Raw genomic sequence first — 17,700 nt, 5'->3', positions numbered from 1 at the left:
TTCATACTCACTCATAATTTGAACTGTTTCCACCTGCACATGGCCCGTATCCATATTTGTAAACTAATCGAGGAATGAAATCTGAAGTGATTGCGATCACCAATCCATTACCAATGACAGCCAACACGCCAACTGTCTCTAGCATCCGTACCCATATCCCTGGAACACAGACACACTAATCATTTTCTTTTGATACCACAGGCTCAGTGATGTGGATTGAGAGGATTAATGTTTTTCACCCCGCTAAATTAGAACAGTGGTTAAATTCAGACCAGGAAACTATAAAGAGCTCGAATAAATTCATGACTTAACTTCGGGTTTTCCAAACTGGCTTATGAAGGATGTGATAGCAGAACATTTAGAAATACACAATGCAAGTAAATCCTGAATTTACTAATACCAATTTACCAGAAGTGCCAGTTTTACACAATGAAAATGTTTGGGATGTAAATAATTGTAACAGACATGCCTGTTTGGGGAGTGTTATTTTGGCTTATTTTTTCGGTCAATTAGGCTGAAGTGAGAATAATTTTATTAAATCGTTTGCTGATTCCTCTTTGTTTTTATGTATGGTCCTGCATCTTTTTGTTTGACTATCGCTGTTCTCTGATTATTTTACTATAATTCTGAGGGTGAACGACACAATACTGGTTTTAAGGAAAATCTTTTTTTCAGGAATGAACTCAGCCCCGACCCATTTCATAAAAACAAAATTTACCTCTTACAACCAGCAGAGTCAGCATGGTTTCATGAAAGGGAAATCATGCCTGACAAATTTATTAAAATTCTTTGAAGTGGCAACAGGCAGGATAGGTAAAGGAGGACCAGTAGATGTAATATACTAGGATATTCAAAAAGCGTTTGATAAAGTACCACACAAAAAGCTACTTAATAAGATAAGAGACAATGGTGTTGGGGGTAGTATCTTGGCATGGATAGAAATTAGAGAGTTCGGATAAGAGGGGCATTTTCGGGGTGACAGACTGTAACAAATAGAGTGCCACAGAGTCAGTGCTGGAGCCACAATTGTTTTCAATAATTGGACAGGGAAGTGAATGTACTATTGCCACATTTGTGCATGACACAAAAATAGGTGGGAAGGCAAGTGAGGATGACACAGAGTCTGCATAGATAGGTTAGGTGAGTAGGCAACAACTTGGCAGACGGAATATAATATAGGAAGATGTGAAGTTATGCACTTCGGTAGGAAGAATAAAGGAGCTAAATATTTAAATGGAGAAGGCTGAAACAAGCTGCAACATTTGGGTCTCCTTGTGATTAAATCACAAAATAACGAACATGCAAGTTCAGCAGGTAATAGGGAAGGCAAATGGAATGTTCGCCTTTATTTACAATAATCTTTATTATTGCCATAAGTAGGCTTACATTAACACTGCAATGAAGTTACTGTGAAAATGCACTTGTCGCCACACCGGTACCTGTTCGGACATACTGAGGAAGAATTCAGAACGTCCAATTCACCTCACAAGCACGTCTTTCGGGACTTGTGAGAGGAAACCGAGCACCCGGAGGAAATCCACGCAGACAAGGGGAGAACATGCATACTCCGCACACACAGTGACCCAAGCCGGGAATTGAACCTGGGTCCCTGGCGCTGTGAAGCAACTGTGCTACCGTATTTCATAGAGAATGAAATATAAAAATAGGGAAGTCTTGCTGAAACGATATAAGGCACTAGTTAGAGCACATTTGGAATTCTGTCAACAATTTTGGTCCCCAAATCGAGGGAAACGTATATTGGCATAGGAGGTAGCCCAGAGAAAATTCACTAGATTGATCCTGGGTATGGAGGGATTTATGAGGAGAGGTTGAGTAACTTGGGCCTGTACTCAGTGGAGTTTAGAAGAATGAGAGGCAACCTTATTGAAACATATAGGGCGCGATTCTCCGCAAATGCGGCGAGTCGTAAAGGCTGCCGTGAAACTGGCCGTGTTTCACGGCAGCCTCCGCGCCCTCTCCCGGGACCCGATTCTCCCCACCCCGGGCGGGGCTAGCAGTCGCTATGCCTGCGCGCCAAGCGTCACGGCGGCTTACGCGCATGATGACGTCAGCTGCGCATGCGTGGGTTGGACGGCTCCAACCCGCGCATGCGCGGATGACGTCATCACGCATATGCGTCAAACCCGCGCATGCGCGGGCCGTCATTTGCTGGGTGTTGCTTCATCTCGTTGAAGCAACACCGCACCGATGCTATCCTGACTCGCATCTGTGGATATCTTTGTCTCCCGGTCCTTGTCGAAGAATGCCAGGACTGGTGCAGTGGTGAGCTTGGCTTTCAGCTCCAGCCACTCTGCCTGGTGTGCTGCCTTCCACTCAAAGGCAGTTGACCTTTTCACTAGGTTGTGTAGGGCCATGGTGTGTGGCCATATTTGGAATGAACTTGCCGAGAAAATTGTCCATACCCAAGAAGCGCATCACCGCCTTTTGTCCTCGGGGACCTTCATCGCCTTGATGGGTTTGATTTTGTGCGTGTCCTGGCGCACACCATGCTGTGAGATCTGGTCGCCTAGGAACTTGAGCGTCGACATGCCAAAACAACATATGGACCTGTTTAACTTTAGGCCATTGGCATGTACACGGCGGAATACCTTCTGGAGACGCGACACATGTTCTTCAGGGGTCGTGGACCATATGATGATGTCGTCCACGTACACACAAACTCCTTCAATGCCTTCCATCATCTGCTCCATGATGCGATGGAATATCTCCGATGCCGAGATGATGCCAAATGGCATGCGATTGTAGCAGTATCTGCCAAAAGGTGTATTGAAGGTGCAGGACCTTCTGTTGGACTCTTCCAGGTGGATTTGCCAAAATCCCTGTGATGCATCCAATTTGGTGAAGAAGTGCACTTGTGCCATCTCGCTCGTGAGTTCCTCCACTTCGGGATGGGGTAGTGTTTCCGCATGATATTCCTATTGAGATATTTGGGATCCAAGCAGATGCACAGGTCCCCCGAAAGCTTCTTTACACACACCATCGAGCTTACCCAGTCAGTCGGTTCGGTGACCTTGGATATGATGCCTTTTTGCTGAAGATCCTTGAGCTGTGTCTTCAAGCACTCTCTCAGTGAAGCAGGATCGCGTCATGGTGCGTGGACCACTGGCTTGGCATCAGGCCATAGCAGAATCTTGTATCGATACGGCAGCGTGCCCATCCCGTTGAATTTGGATACTGGGTGAGGATGTCGTCGGTGCTGGCCTGAAGATCCACATGGGAGGATGTCGTGGTGTACACCCTTTGAATGAGGTTCAGCTGCTTGCAGGCATGCGCACCTAATAGGGATGCCCTGTCCGGCTTAACAATTTCAAAGCGTAACCGTGCTTGTGTGTGTCGGTTGGATACGTGCAGATGGCAGGATCCCAGTGCCGTGATGGCATTCCTGTTGTAATCCGAGAGTTTGCAGGCAGCTGGAAGGACCGTGGGGGCTTCTTAATGCGTCTGAAGTCTGCCTGTGAGAGGAGGTTGGCAGAGGCATCTATGTCCAGCTTGAACTGGATGGGGCAGTGGTTGACCTTCATCACTGCTGGCCATTCATCCTCTTAATGCACAGCTAGGATCGATTGGATTTGCAATGAGTCTGGTGCGGCATATTCACACGTTGTAATAATGCCCACATGGTAGATGTTGTCCAGGCACTCAGTATCTGGATCCGTTGCACTGCCGGGATCAGAATCCTGTAGACATTGTTGCACACTCTGGATGCGCCGTCGTCGGAATTGGGAGCGCTGGCTCCTGACTGGTGGTGCAGATCTGCACAGGGCTTCATAGTGGCCTGGCTTCCCGCAGTTTAAAAGCGTCTGCCTCTTGCAGGGCAGTGTTTCTTTAAATGCACGGTACCACAGTTCGAACACGTCATGACGTCAGCGTCCTGACGCTCCGTCCGTCGTTGCACATGCGCAGTGCGGTTCTCAGATGTCTGCACCTGAGCACTGCGGGTTTCGGACGGTTAGTTATCCTGTTTGCATTGCGCATGTGTCGGGCCCCGGGAAGAGCGCAAGAAATAGCCACTTGAAATGGCCACTTCCATCAATGTTGAGCCACTGCATCCAGGAGATGGCCTGCACACTCTCCGCCTTGTGGGAGGCTAGTTTATCATTTTCTGCCATTTTGTACTGGGAATAATGATTTTTAGCGTGCTCGTGCACTGTGCATGTTTCAATCGCGACTGGCAGGGTCATATGCTTGATCTTCAGTAACTGCTCTCTCAGAAGATCAGAGTGAACTCCAAAAACGATTTGGTCCCTGATCATAGAGTCAGTGATATCACCGAAGCTGCAGGATTGTGCTAGCAGTTTAAGGTTGGTTAAATATGAGTTGAAGGATTCGTCTTTACCTTGCAATCGCTGCTTGAATATGTAGCGCTCGAAGATTTTGTTGGTGTCCACCTCACAGTGGCTGTCAAACATGTCCATGATGGTCTGAAATTTTGTCTTGTCCTGGCCTTCGGCGAAGTGAAAGGAGTTGAATATTTCCAAGGCGTGATCACCCGCTGTGGTGAGGAGAAGAGCTGTCTTCCATGCATCAGAAGCACCATTGAGGTCTGATGCTTCGACGTAAAGCTGAAATTTCTGCTTCAATGTCTGCCAGTTGGCACTGAGATTGCCAGAGGTCCTGAGCTGGTGAGGAGCCTGAATCTTTTCCATTGTGCCGGTATACATTCGCTGGTCGTCATGGATCGCTGAGTTGAACTAACTAGATTGAACAGACTCCTGGTATAATGTGTTATGTAATTTGGAATAACACAAGCTGCCATTTGATGCAGTTTTGAGTAAAAGATGCTCCAGACTTTGAAGTGACTTCAATGTGTTTTATTGAACTAGTAGCACAGTTTTCAATGAGTTCGACACTCTGCTAATCTAAATGTATTAACTCAATCTAACTGAACCAGCCTTGCTCTAGGCCACGTGCTGGGGTGTGATGCTGAGGATACACCCTGTCTCACTCTGTAGATGTTGGTCTGTGGAAAGAGGCGCGGTGTGAGTGCCTAATCCCTTTTATAGTGAGCTACCACCCCTGAATGTCCTGACTGCTCATTGGTCGTGTGCTATTCTATGTGTTCATTAGCTGCATGTTTGCATATCATGACACATCTGACCACAAGTAAGAAAGGCAGTTTGGATCACTGTTAAAGCACATTGCTCACTCATCTTTTTCATCTCAAACTTTTCTCATTGGATTGTTATGATTGCCACAGATACAAATAAACATAATTCCCAGCAGCAAAACAATGATTGTTGGTTGGAACCTTACCAATATCTTTTGCTTTTCGTGGTATGGGCCGTCTCTGAAGCACAAGCATCTTTCTGGCATCCAGTCGAATTTCAAATGCATTATTCAGTAATGCAAGTAATGGAGCCAGTGGGAAGGCTGCAACGAATATTGTGGTGAAACCATACTGAATGGCTGAAAAGGAAAAGATATTGTGGTAATATGCATCACTGTAAATACACAAGGGGCGCGATTCTCCGCTCCCACGCCGGGTGGGAGAATCGCGGGAGGGCCGCTCTGACACCCCCGCGATTCTCCCAACCCCTCCTCCCCCCCCCCCCGACCCGGATGGGCCGAGCGGCCTGCCGTTCCCGACCGGTTCACGCCAGCGGCAACCGCATCTGGTCGCTGCCAGCGTGAACATGATGCCAAAAGCTGGTTTATGGCTTGTGGGGGGCAGAGAGGGGAGTGAGCACCACGACCGCGCTCGGGAGGGGACTGGCCCGCGATCGGTGCCCACCGATCATCGGGACGGCATCTCAAAGGGACACACTCTTTCCCCTCCGCCGCGCCACAAGATCAAGCCGCCATGTCTTGCGGGGCAGCGGAGGGGAAGACGGCAACCACGCATGTGCGGGTTGGCGCCGGCCAAACCGCGCATGCGCGGCTGACGTCATTAGGCGCGCCGGCCTCGTCATTCTCGGCGTGCCGGGCCTTGATGCCAGCGACAAGGCCCCGCGGCCTAGATTTACAGCACAGCCCTCCTAGCCCCCGGGGGGTGGGAGAATAGGGGGCAAGGAGCGGCCTCCGACGCCGTCGTGAACCTCTCCGGGTTTCACAACGGCATCGGGCCTTGCGGAGAATTCCGCCCAAGGGATTAATGCAAACACACTAAATCTAAGTAAACACTAGAGGGAGCACCAGAGACATCATGACATGCAGACATACAGCTAATGAACACAGAATAGGACACGACCAATGGGCAGTCAAGACACGCAGAGGTGACACTACCACAAGGGGGCAACCCATATAAAAGGACACACGTGCTTTTTCTCTTTTCCACAGGCCACACTCTCAGAGAGAGACACAGGGGCAGATCGGAAGCATCACTCCCACCGCAGGAATTAGAGCAGACTGGTTAGTTAGATTGAGTTACTGTAGCAAGATTAGCAGGAGAGTCGAACTCAAGTAGGAGAATTGTTAACTGTTCAATAAATGTGTAAAACCTATCTCCAAGTCTGAACCTTCCTTTGTCAGAGTATACATCAAGGAAGCAGCTTATGCTACATGAAGAAGCATTACACAACAGATATAATAATATATGCACACCAATGCTGTAATAAATGCCTCCACTGAGTGACAAAACATTGGATTTGATTATTTGAATTTTCAGTTGATATTTTGAGTTTCGACACATGCAAATCAAACGGCCTCATCGCAGCCAACTCGGGACGTAGCGAGACCATTAAATACTGTGAGATTTGCGACACTTGGGATGCCTCGTGAAATCTCACGAGATCTGAATAAGATCTCACGATCTGGATCTCGCCTTCACTGAGCGGGATCTAGATTTGCATATTTAAGCGAGCTGTTAGGCTTACTTAAACATGTCTGCATGTGGACCAGATGTAATGGCACTTGGTACCCTGGCACTCCTGCCACCAAGGCACCTTGGCAGTGCCACCCTGACACTGCTAGGGTGTCAATCTCATCGTGCCTAGGTGCCCGGGTGCCAAGTTGCCACTGCCTGCGATTGGTCCAGGGTCGCCCTTGTGAGCAGGGGTTTGAGGGTCCCTTAACAACTCATCAGTGCAGGAAATGAAGGAACACCGTTCCTCACCGAGACCTGGCGCTGTGAGGCTGCAATGCTAACCACTGTGCTCTATAATAAGGGGATGACAATCAAGTTTAATTTTGGTGTTTAGCAGGGAGCATTGGATGCTGTCCATAACCAAAGCCCTGGCTCTTTCATGTTCAGTAGCCCTATATCTGTATTTCACTGCTCTATTATATCACAAACTGATGTCAATCACCTCTTGAATCCTTCTAAAATTCAACATCTAGTACATCGGATGCCAGAATGCTTTTGGTTATGCTGAGTTTAACTTGTGGTCATTTAATATAGTCTCTAATTCTTCAATTCTAACTCCAATTCCACGTCTACATGTCAGTTTCCAGATTCTTTTAAAAACATAAATCATGATCTTGTTAGCTTTTCTGAATGAGACTAGATTCCGTTTCCTCCATTATCATTCAAAGTTCAGTAATCTAAAACCTGGAATTATTCTTTTTATTGTCTCTCAATCTTTTCCCCTGCTTCCACATCTTTCGTTAATTCTATGATAACTACAGTTACACAGTGCTCCACACGCATGGTCTCTTCATGCTCGTGGTGTCACTCCCTTCAATTTTATTCTGCGGATTTTATTGCAGCCCCAATATTTGTTTTTGCTGCCTTACTTGCCCATTTGGAAGAGGTTAACAATTGCTGTGAAACTATATTTAACAAAAGCCATGTCTTTGCAGGATCCAATTGGGAAAAATAATTCATTCCCTCTCCGAAAGCTATTCTCATATAATTTGCTGTTTTTTCCCCTCTACGTAGCATCTGCTATTTAAATAAAACTATCTTTATACTCGACATGCACAAACGTACTTTGCATTCATATTTTTCTTCATGTGTAGAGAGCCACAGCCATATTTATTGTGAATATTGGTAAAACCAATTCATACAATCATAACATCATTTTTTTAATTGATAAGCTTCAAATCAAGAAATAGGTCAGAAAATGTAAAACAAAATTTATTTAAGAGGAATATTCTGAGTGAGTAAATGACTGAATTCTAGATTACAATTTGATGAGAGAACTCATTAAAGCCCTAAACTCCATGGCTGGAATTTTCTGGCTGTTATAGGCGAGATCTTCCACTCTGGCCGATAGTGAACCTCGACCGAGGGTATCCTCATGGTGGGGGATATAACAGGAAACCCTATTATCAGTAGTGGGACCAGAAGTGCAGCCATTGGTGACCTGCCTCTGCCACCAGGGAGGGGGGTGCAGAAAATCCTGTCCCCTGAGTGAACAAGGGAATGTATTTCAGCAGAGTAAAAGACATACCCATTTCCAAAAACTCATTGAATAAACTGAAGGAGTCGACATTGTTCAGGTTGTAGTTTTTGACCCAGTGTTTTGTTGTTGCATCCTTCACATCATCCATTGAGATTTGTTTGTGATATTTTTTCCATTGATATTTCAGGGATCTATAAAGCATTCATATTTTAAATTAAATAGAGGCATAGTCATCGAGTCACACAGTACAGAAGAGGACCTTCAGCCCATCATGTCTGCAGCGGCAAAACTAAGTTAAATTTACACTTATCCCACTTTCCAGCACTTGGCCCATAGCTTGAATATTTTGATATTTCAAGTGCTCATCCATGTACGTTTTAAAGGTTGTGTGAATTCCCATCTCTTCTACCGTCCCAGGCAGTGCATTCCAGATTCCCCTGGGTGAAAATACTTTTCCTCATGAGGCTTGATTTTTCTTTGGACTTGGGAAAACCTGAGCTGTACACTTTTGTACCTTCCAAATTGCACATCCTATAAATGTGTGACTTTGCCTGTGAATGGTGTCTTTTAATAAAGGGTTAGGGTTCACGGTGCATTTTATGAGCCACGATGGAGGCCCACCGCAATTTTTGAACAAGCCAAGCTCCCAATGTCATTTTAAAGTCTACCACACTTCTCCCCATGCCACCACATGCTTCATTAAGTCACCCATGGCCCCTCAGGTTGGCCATGCCAATCCACGCCCCCTCAGCCATATCACCTCCATGTCCCTTTGTACCCTTCTGAGCCACTCATATGCACTATGTACAGTCTCAGGAACTACGCAGTAGCAGTGGGAATTATAACAAAACTATTGAGGGGAAAATAAACCTCTAATGATCTAATAAAATCCTGAATTCAAACACATTGGGCTGGATTCTCCAAAAATTAGGCTACACGTTGACGCCATGGTGGAGTTTCATGACGGCGTCATCGGGCCCCGAAGTGGAGCTATTCAACGACCCACAAGGGGCTAGCACGGGCAGAATGTGAAGCGCCCAAGGGAGCGGCCGCCGATTCGCCAGATCCATCATTGACACAACGCCACGGCTGCTCATAACCATTGCCCCCCCCCCCCCCCCCCCCCCCCCCCACAGCGTCGCAGGCAAGATGGACGACAGAAGATCAGCTCCGTGATTTCGGGACGGCGAGTTGGAGACCCTCCTGGACGGCGTGGAGGGGAGGAGACTGATACTGTACCCCGGGCCGGGTCGGAGGTCAGCAAGCGCCGTTCATTGTTCGGCAAGCCTGGGCGGAGGTGGCAGACGCCATTGGGGCCGGACTGCAGGCCAGTGCCGAAAGAAGCTGCATGACCTCAGGGCAGCTAAACTGAATACCCAACACTGTGCTCCTGGCACCAACCACCCTACCCCCCCCCCCCCCCCACACACATGTGACCCCCCCAGGGAGACGGTCAAACCCTAACCTGATCCACAGGGCTGCACCCACCCATGCCAGCCACAATGGCCATGTGTCCTGGTCACTGATGCCATCAGAGACGTAACCCCCGGGCGTGCATCGGACCGTCTAGCACTGTTGCTGTTTGTGTTTGCCCCAGGACCAGACCGCTCATAACCACCAGGTGCGGGAGAAAACCGGAGGAGTACCATCAGACCTGTGTCCCCTCACCATGCCCGAGCAGAGGGAACTGGACATTTTTGGTGGGCCGGAGGAGAGGGAGGTCTCCAACGCGGAGGTCGGAGGCGCGGCACCAAGTGAGACCCCCCTGCCTGGTTGTGGCTCCTTGTGACACATGTGTGCACACCCCCCGCACTCCACACTCCAACTTCCCTCACCACCTCCCACCTCACCCCATCCGGATTTCTTGTGTCTTACAGGACCAGCCGGCGATGGCCCCGGACCATCCAGAGCCCCCAGCCAGGAACCCAAGCTCTCTGTCCGAGACAAGTATGACACCTCAACCCAGGGACAGACACGCAGGACACCATGACCCAGGAGACAAACACGCAGGACACCACGACCCAGGAGACAAACACGCAGGACACCACGACCCAGGAGACAAACATGCAGGACACCACGACTCAGGAGACAGACATGCAGGACACCACAACCCAGGAGACGGACACACAGGGGACAAACACACAGCACACCACGACCCAGGGGACGGACACACAGAGGACAGAGACACAGCACACCACGACCCAGGAGACCACCGCACTTCGGGTCCGATGAGGACATTGACTTTCCGGCACTGCTCGCTCCTACACCCTCCACCATCTCAGAGAAAGACCTCGGTTGGGCAATTTAGTGAGGAGGCTCATGGGACACTCACTGGTGAGCACCACACAGCCGCTCCGGTACAGCAGGTGGAAGTAGGAGCAGCCTAGGGGCCGGACGGTCGGATGGCAGCCCAGCCCCAGCAACCAGCTGCCGCCCAGACAGGTCCCGGGCTCCTGGAATATCCATGCCCACCTGTAGTTCCACTGCAATCAGAGACCCAAGGGCGAGAGGAGGGGATGATGGCCGTTTTCCAGCACCTGCAGACGCAGATGGAAGAGTCCAACCACCTGCAGGAGCAGGAGTAGTGCCTGTCATGCAAGCCACCCAGGCCGAAACCGCATGGGTGACATCCACGGTTGAGGCAATGGGGGTGATGGTGTCGGACATGGGTCAGGTTTTGCAAGGCCTAGGGAATTCTGTGCAGGCGGGGGCCGTGTCCCAGGACAGGGCTGCCCTCTCACAGGCAACCATGTGCCAGAACCAACTGCAGATTGCAGCGGCGCTCCTCAGCGTGGCCCCGTCACAGCAGGCCATGGCTGAGAGCATCAGCGTCATTGCCCAGGTGCAGGCCGGTGTCGCACAGACCCAGAGGGAAATTGCCCAGTCCAGAGGGAGGTGGCGCAGTCCCAAAGGGAGGTGGCACAGTCCCAGACAGGGAAAGCCCACTCCCTGTGCTCCATGGTTGCTAATATACTGACCGTGGTTGATACCAAAGCAGGCATCCAGGACTGGCAGCGCCAGGTGTCGGGGGAGCCTGGGGTTTGTCTCCGCTCGCACCCCCGTATCATGGAGAAGCCCAGGGGCCAGAGGACACCCCAAGGGAGGAGGAGGTGCTGGGGACAGTGGCGGTGACTCCTGCAGGGGAGGTACCGGAACACCACAGCACCTCGGACTCCCACCCTCCTGTCCCTGGTGCATCAGGTGGGCAGCGGGCAGAACAAGTTGGCACCACGCCAGCCGAGATACCTGAGGAGCAGCCGTGCCCATCCAGGCCAGGCCGCCCCAGGAGACGTGCGCCAACGGGGACCCTCGTCACAGGGCAGGAGTCACAGCAGTCTGCCTCCACTCCTGCTGTTCCGTCTGGGGAATCACTTAGGCATAGTGGTAGGGCCCGTAAGGCCAGAAAGCTAGACACGGGTGCAGGACACAGTCTAGTTATAGGGGCTAGGGCATAGACTATATATTTGTTCACCATGCTCTGTCTGATGGGTGTGGGATGGTCAGTGTTGGCCACTGGAAGTGGGGGCTGGGGAACAGGTGAGGCCCAGTGGGTGCACCGTGTAACCACCCCCACCAACCTACCCCGTCACCCTGTCTCCAGCCATTCGACAGGGCCATGCGATGGACGGGTAAGCTCGCATGCAGGGATCACCCAGGTGGGACTGTGGGCATGAGTCAGACTTTGTCTAACGATGTGGAGCACAGAGCTCATCGCAGAGCGGGCTGTCAACATCCTCCATCCCATGGACCAGACCCGCTGTCACTGCCAACCCAGTGCCCCCAGGTTCTGCTTCTGGTATATATAATGGAGGAGGCCATGCATGCGGGTGGGTCGGTGCTGTGGGAGATGAGGGTGGTTCGGTGGTGTGAGAGGTGAGGGTGGTTCGGTGGTGTGAGAGGTGAGGGTTGTCGGTTGTGTGGGAGGTGAGGGTGATCGGTTGTGTGGGAGGTGAGGGTGATCGGTGGTGTGAGATGAGGGTTGTCGGTTGTGTGGGAGGTGAGGGTGGTCGGTGGTGAAGTGGTGTGGAATTGTGATGTCTGTGCCCCTGCCGAGCAACCACCCCCCCCCCCCCCCCCCCCCCCTCCCCAACACCCTAGTTGGTGAAACGTGTGTCGACTAAAGCGTCCCGGGCTCACTGTCCTCATCCTCCTCCAGCACATCGCCCCTCTGCTGGGCTATATTGTGGAGGATGCAGCAGACCACAACAATGCAGCCGGCCCTCCTGGCCTGGTACTGGAGAGCCCCTCCAGAGCGGTCCAGGCACCTGAAGCGCATCTTCAGGACCCTGAAGCACCTCTCAACTACCCCTGGTCGCACAATTGGCATCCATATAGTGGGTCTCTGCTTCGCTCCTTGGACTCCGTATAAACGTCATCAGCCACGACCGCAATGGGTAACCCCTGTCGCCCAGCAACCAGCCCCACAGCTGGGGGGGTACCTCGAACATTCAGAGGGACCAATGGGAGCAGATGTAATGGTTAGAGTTTTGCCATATGGATGGAAAGGGTATAGGGAACTTTACAGCATATCTAACCTCTGTGTTTGACCTTGGGAGTTTAACCTTTACTCTCATTGCCTGAAATGTGAAAATGTTTATTCCCTTATTATCTTTGCCTTGATGAACATTAAAAATTCTATATTACGATTCATTTTAAGGAGGATTGATTTATGTCACCGACTGATGTTTTGTTTGTGATGGATTTTGCACAAGGTTATTAAATATAATAGCAAATAAAGAACATACAAAGATTCATTATTCCATATTTGCATATTATTCTCTTTTCTTTCATGCAGGAAAAATAGCAGCCAACGTTAAAAATGTCTTCAACGAGTATTATTATTTATCTGAAGTCCCTGTCCTTTTGATTACTTAGAACTTCAATCCATAATTTTCAATCTATTATGATAGGTTGTCGTCGCCTCCAAGACAATCAGAAAGGACGCAAATTGTTGCATAGCTAAGCTGGTAATTGTACACGTCATCAGACTATAACACATGGAAACAAGTTCCAGGGGAACCGTGTAACCTATTGTACAACGAGATATACAATGGCCAGTGGTGTCAAAGGAGGAAACTTTCTGAGGCAACATAATAAGGTTCTATATAAATGAAAGTATCATTACATAAATGAACCCAGTGATGCAAGATGTCACAGTATGATATATTTTGTATTGTCGGGCTGGATGCTCAATGGCACAGAATATCAGGATACGTACAATTCAGTGCTGGTGTCCCAACCTTTCCCAATTAATATAAATTATTGGGATGAAAGTATGGTTGCTAAATTTACTGACGACGCAAAGATAGGTAGGAAAGTAAATCATAAGAGGATGTATGAGAGTTACAAAGGGACAAAGAAAGGTTAAGTGAATGGGCAAAGATCTGGCAAATAGAATAAAATATGGCTAAATGTGATATTCTCCAATTTGATAGGAAGAATAAAAAAGAAGCTTATATAATTGATGAGATATTTCAAAGCTCTGAGGTGCAAAGGGATCTGGGTATCCTTGTGCATGAATCACAAAAGGCTAGTATACAGGTATAACAAGTAATTAGGAAAGCTAATATAATGTTATCATTTATTGTGAGGAGCATTGATTACAAAAGGAGGTTATGCTTCAATTGTAGGTTCAATTGGGGGGGTACATCGAACATTCAGGGTATTAATGAGATCACATCTGGAGTATTGTGCACAGTATTGTTCTCCTTATTTAAAGAAAGATGTAAATGTATTTGAGGCAGTTCAGAGAAGGTACACCAGACTAATACCAGGAATGGGCGGGTTGTCTTATGAGGAAAGGTTGGATAGGTTGGGTTTGTATCCACTAGAGATTAGAAGATTGAGAGGTAACTTTATCAACATTTTTAAGATCTTGTCAGGGTGGAGATGGAGAGGATGTTTCCTCTTGTCAGAGAATCTAGAGCTGGGGTGACTGTTTGAAAATAAGGGGTCAGTCATTTAAAATGGAGAGGAGACATCTTTTACCTCAGGAAGCTCGTGAGTCTTTGGACTCTCTTCTTAAAAGGCAATGGAGGCAGGGTCTTCGAATATTTTTAAGGAAAGCTCAATAGTTTCTTGATAAACGAGGGATTGAAAGGTTCTTGGGTAGGCAGGAATATGTAGTTGAGATTACAATCGGATCAGCCATGGTCTTATTGTTAAGCGGAGCAGCTTGAGGGACCGAGTGGCCGGCTCCTGCTCCTTATTCGTATGTTCTGTCAGGACGTACACGACGTACACAACTTGGTCCCAGTGCTATCCTGTCTTTAACATACTGTGGTTTGTAAGTTAAATAGATTTACTTCTGGTGAAGCTGACTTACGGTACAGCATACTGCACACAGCTGCTTAGTATTTGTTTCATTATCATTACAACGGCCATTTGAATGAAGAGGTCTGTCATGCAGCCACTTGGATGGCACTGGAAAGAGAAACAAAAAATACATCACTATCTCCATTTGTTAGTTTGTTTGCAAAGGGAATAAATAACTATAGTCTCCAAGCAGGAGTTCATGGAAAGTTTCAGTTACAACAAAAACTCAAGAAATTCAGCACCAGCCATGATTAATATGTCCTTCCACTCAACACAATTCTCAGCTAGATTCTCCGTTGTCCGACATCGAAATCGCGAAACGTAATTGGGCGGAGAATAGCTTCCAACGCCGGTTTTGGCACCAAATCGGGATTCTCCAGCCCCCCAAAATCGACGTAAACGCGGCCTTCAAGCACAGTAGGGATATCATTAGCGGGCCTGACGCCTGATTCTCCGGGGCCTCTGCGATTCAGCGCCTCGGTTGGGCCGAATTCACAATGCCGTGTTTCTAATGTGCTTTTAAAAATCGTGAACCTGGCGTCCTAGCTGCTGAGCGAGAGAGAGGAGGTAGGAAGTGGCGTGGTGTGACTGTATGCTTATGGCTCGGACACCTTGCCTATCTGCGTTGTGGGGGGGACCTGCCAGGGCAGGAGGGTGGGGGGGGGAACAGGCCTCGCAACCGGAGAGCCCCCACCCCCGCCTCGCCACAGGACAGGGTCGGTTCCAAGGCACTGACCGCCATTACGGCGGCCATCGTGCTGGCCACTCACCCCGGCCCCACGTGCACGCAGTGACAACGGCCTTATGGAGGGGACTCCGACCACTCCACCATCCCGGCAGGCACCCATTGGGGGACCACCCAGTACCATACCGATGGCAGGCCCCAGTGAGGGCAGTGCCAGCCAATGGTGCCCCTGGCAGCAGGGTGCACCAGGGGCACCAACGGGGCCAGAGTGGAGGGGGGATATGCATGGGTAGGGCCCGCGGTCCCAAACGGGGGCCACCGTGTAGCCCACTGAATCTGCCACCTGGTTGGACACGGGTGTACGCGCCATACTAACATGTTTGCCTTTCACCTCCTGCAGAGCATAATAGCTTTTGGTCATGGTCATCAACCATGTCCAGTGCCCTCTGCTCGGACATGGTGAGGGGACGCAGATCTGGTGGTCCCCCTCCAGTCTTCTCCCGCTCCTGGCGGTTGTGCGTGGCCTTCTCCTGGGGGGAAACACAAACAACGGCACTGTTAGACAGTCTGGCGCGTGCAGCCCAGGGGTTGGGTAGATGATGGCCACAGTGGCCAGGGCACCCGGCCATTGCGTCTGGCATGGGTTCAGGCATGTGGGGCAAGGTGGAGGTCAGGCTGTCCCTTGGGGGCGAGGTCCGGGTTACATGTGCTTGGGGGCAGGAGGGTTGGTGCCAGGGGGACAGCGTGCCTATTCACCCTGGCCGCCCTGAGGAGGTCATGCAGTTTCTTCCTGCACAGGACGGCAGTCCGGACGACTTCGCCAATGGCGCTGACCGCATCTGCCACCTGCTCCCAGGCATGGCGAACGGCGGCACCTGACGACCTTCCTCCCAGGCCGCAGTACAGGACCATCCGCCTCTCTTCCACAGTGTCCAGGAGGGTCTCCAGCTCTGTTCATAATCACGGTACCAGCGAATCCGGCGCCGTTTCACATGCCGATGGTGCTCGCCCCTTTAGAGTTGATGAGTCATTGCACCTGTCGCGCCATTTTTGCCATTGTAAAACTCCACAGTTTTCACGACGGCGTCAGCAATTAGTCTCAAAAACGGAGAATCCAGCCCCTCATCTCTTCCACCAGTTGCATAGTGATCCATTCACCAAAATTACTTTGACATTACCTTCCAGGCCTGTGACCTTTGGGGATAAGAACATGACACCACGGTAACAGAATTACTTCTAATGAATACCTGATATAGATATACGTTACAACGCGTTTATTGCTGCAGGAACAAAATCCTGAAAATCCCTATCACTGTTTGAGCACATCATTACAAGGATTGTAGCACTTCAAGAATAAAGCCCACTAACCTGGAGCCCTGTTACATCACAAGAAAAAATAGATTTTACAAAATTAGATAGCAAGACGAAGGCTGATTCATAGAATTTTGTAAATAGAATTTACAGTGCAAGAGATTCACTGATCCCAAAAATGCAGGAGAGACTGGGGATGAACGGTAAGGAAAAAGATGTTGTTTTCTCGGGAATCAGCAGACATTGCCCCCAATGCTGAAATGCCTAAGAAGTCAATCTCAATAGTCCTACTTTTAAAAGGAAGTTTACAGAGCAGCTATCACATTCACAGGCACTGGGTGTGCTCTCCAACAATGTGCATCTGATGGAAGGTTGATTGGAAAAGGGCACTTTGAGCATATGTAAGACCAGCGTGATAGATGGCTTTGCAGTACTGCAGACCACTGCAGAACACCTTCAGCATGTGACAGCTCCATACTGATCTGGAGGAGCTGCCCAAGGGCTGTCTTAATATTCATAAGACATGGTCAAATAATTGTATTGGGGCCTTTTGAAGAGAACTGCCCCTTTCACAGGTATTGAAGATAAACAGGGTGCATGACATCTCAATTAAATATAACAACCAATTCCAGCAGGCTGGACATAACAGTGGGAAATTAAGCAAGTTAGAAATTGGGTGAGAATTCAACAGGACAGATTATTGCTCTATTTCCTATGGTGCTATGTCTTTTCGTCCGACGTCATTTCGTCCAACGACACTTCGTCCACGTCTTTTCGTCCAACGTCTTTTTGTCCGCCCGTCTTTTGATCCAACGTCATTTTGTCCGGTGATTTTTTTCGTCAAAGATTTTTTGTGACTTTTTACGTGTTTTTGCTGGATGATTTTTTTTTGTCAAAGACTTTTTGTAACTTGACTTTTAGTAACTTGCTTAGTAGCACCACTCCACTTTAACTTTTGTACATGGAAATCTTCTCTAATGCACATAATATACAATAAAGGATCTTTATTACCGGCCTCTTTCCTTTAACGAGCCTCGTTAAAGGATAGTTATTATCGTTCTCTCCCCTTTAACGAGCCTCGTTAAA

At 49.1% G+C, this 17,700-nt stretch overlaps 1 protein-coding gene across 1 annotated transcript in view; it reads right to left on the bottom strand.

Annotated features, from left to right (window-relative positions):
- Positions 1–17,700, bottom strand: part of LOC119971674 (anoctamin-9-like) — a 239,037-nt gene that overhangs the window by 24,895 nt on the left and 196,442 nt on the right. Inside the window, exons 18-21 of the mRNA XM_038807553.1 lie at positions 14,629–14,726; positions 8,352–8,494; positions 5,275–5,427; positions 12–159 (exon numbers count right to left, since the gene is read on the bottom strand). Of these exons, the coding sequence (XP_038663481.1) occupies positions 12–159; positions 5,275–5,427; positions 8,352–8,494; positions 14,629–14,726 (542 nt within the window). The remainder of the gene's footprint in view (positions 1–11; positions 160–5,274; positions 5,428–8,351; positions 8,495–14,628; positions 14,727–17,700) is intronic.

The sequence above is a fragment of the Scyliorhinus canicula genome, chromosome 9 (assembly GCF_902713615.1).
Source record: "Scyliorhinus canicula chromosome 9, sScyCan1.1, whole genome shotgun sequence".
NCBI classification, from domain to species: domain Eukaryota; kingdom Metazoa; phylum Chordata; class Chondrichthyes; order Carcharhiniformes; family Scyliorhinidae; genus Scyliorhinus; species Scyliorhinus canicula.
Note: the sequence above shows the minus strand (reverse complement) of the source record. Positions and strands in the feature narration are given on the sequence as shown.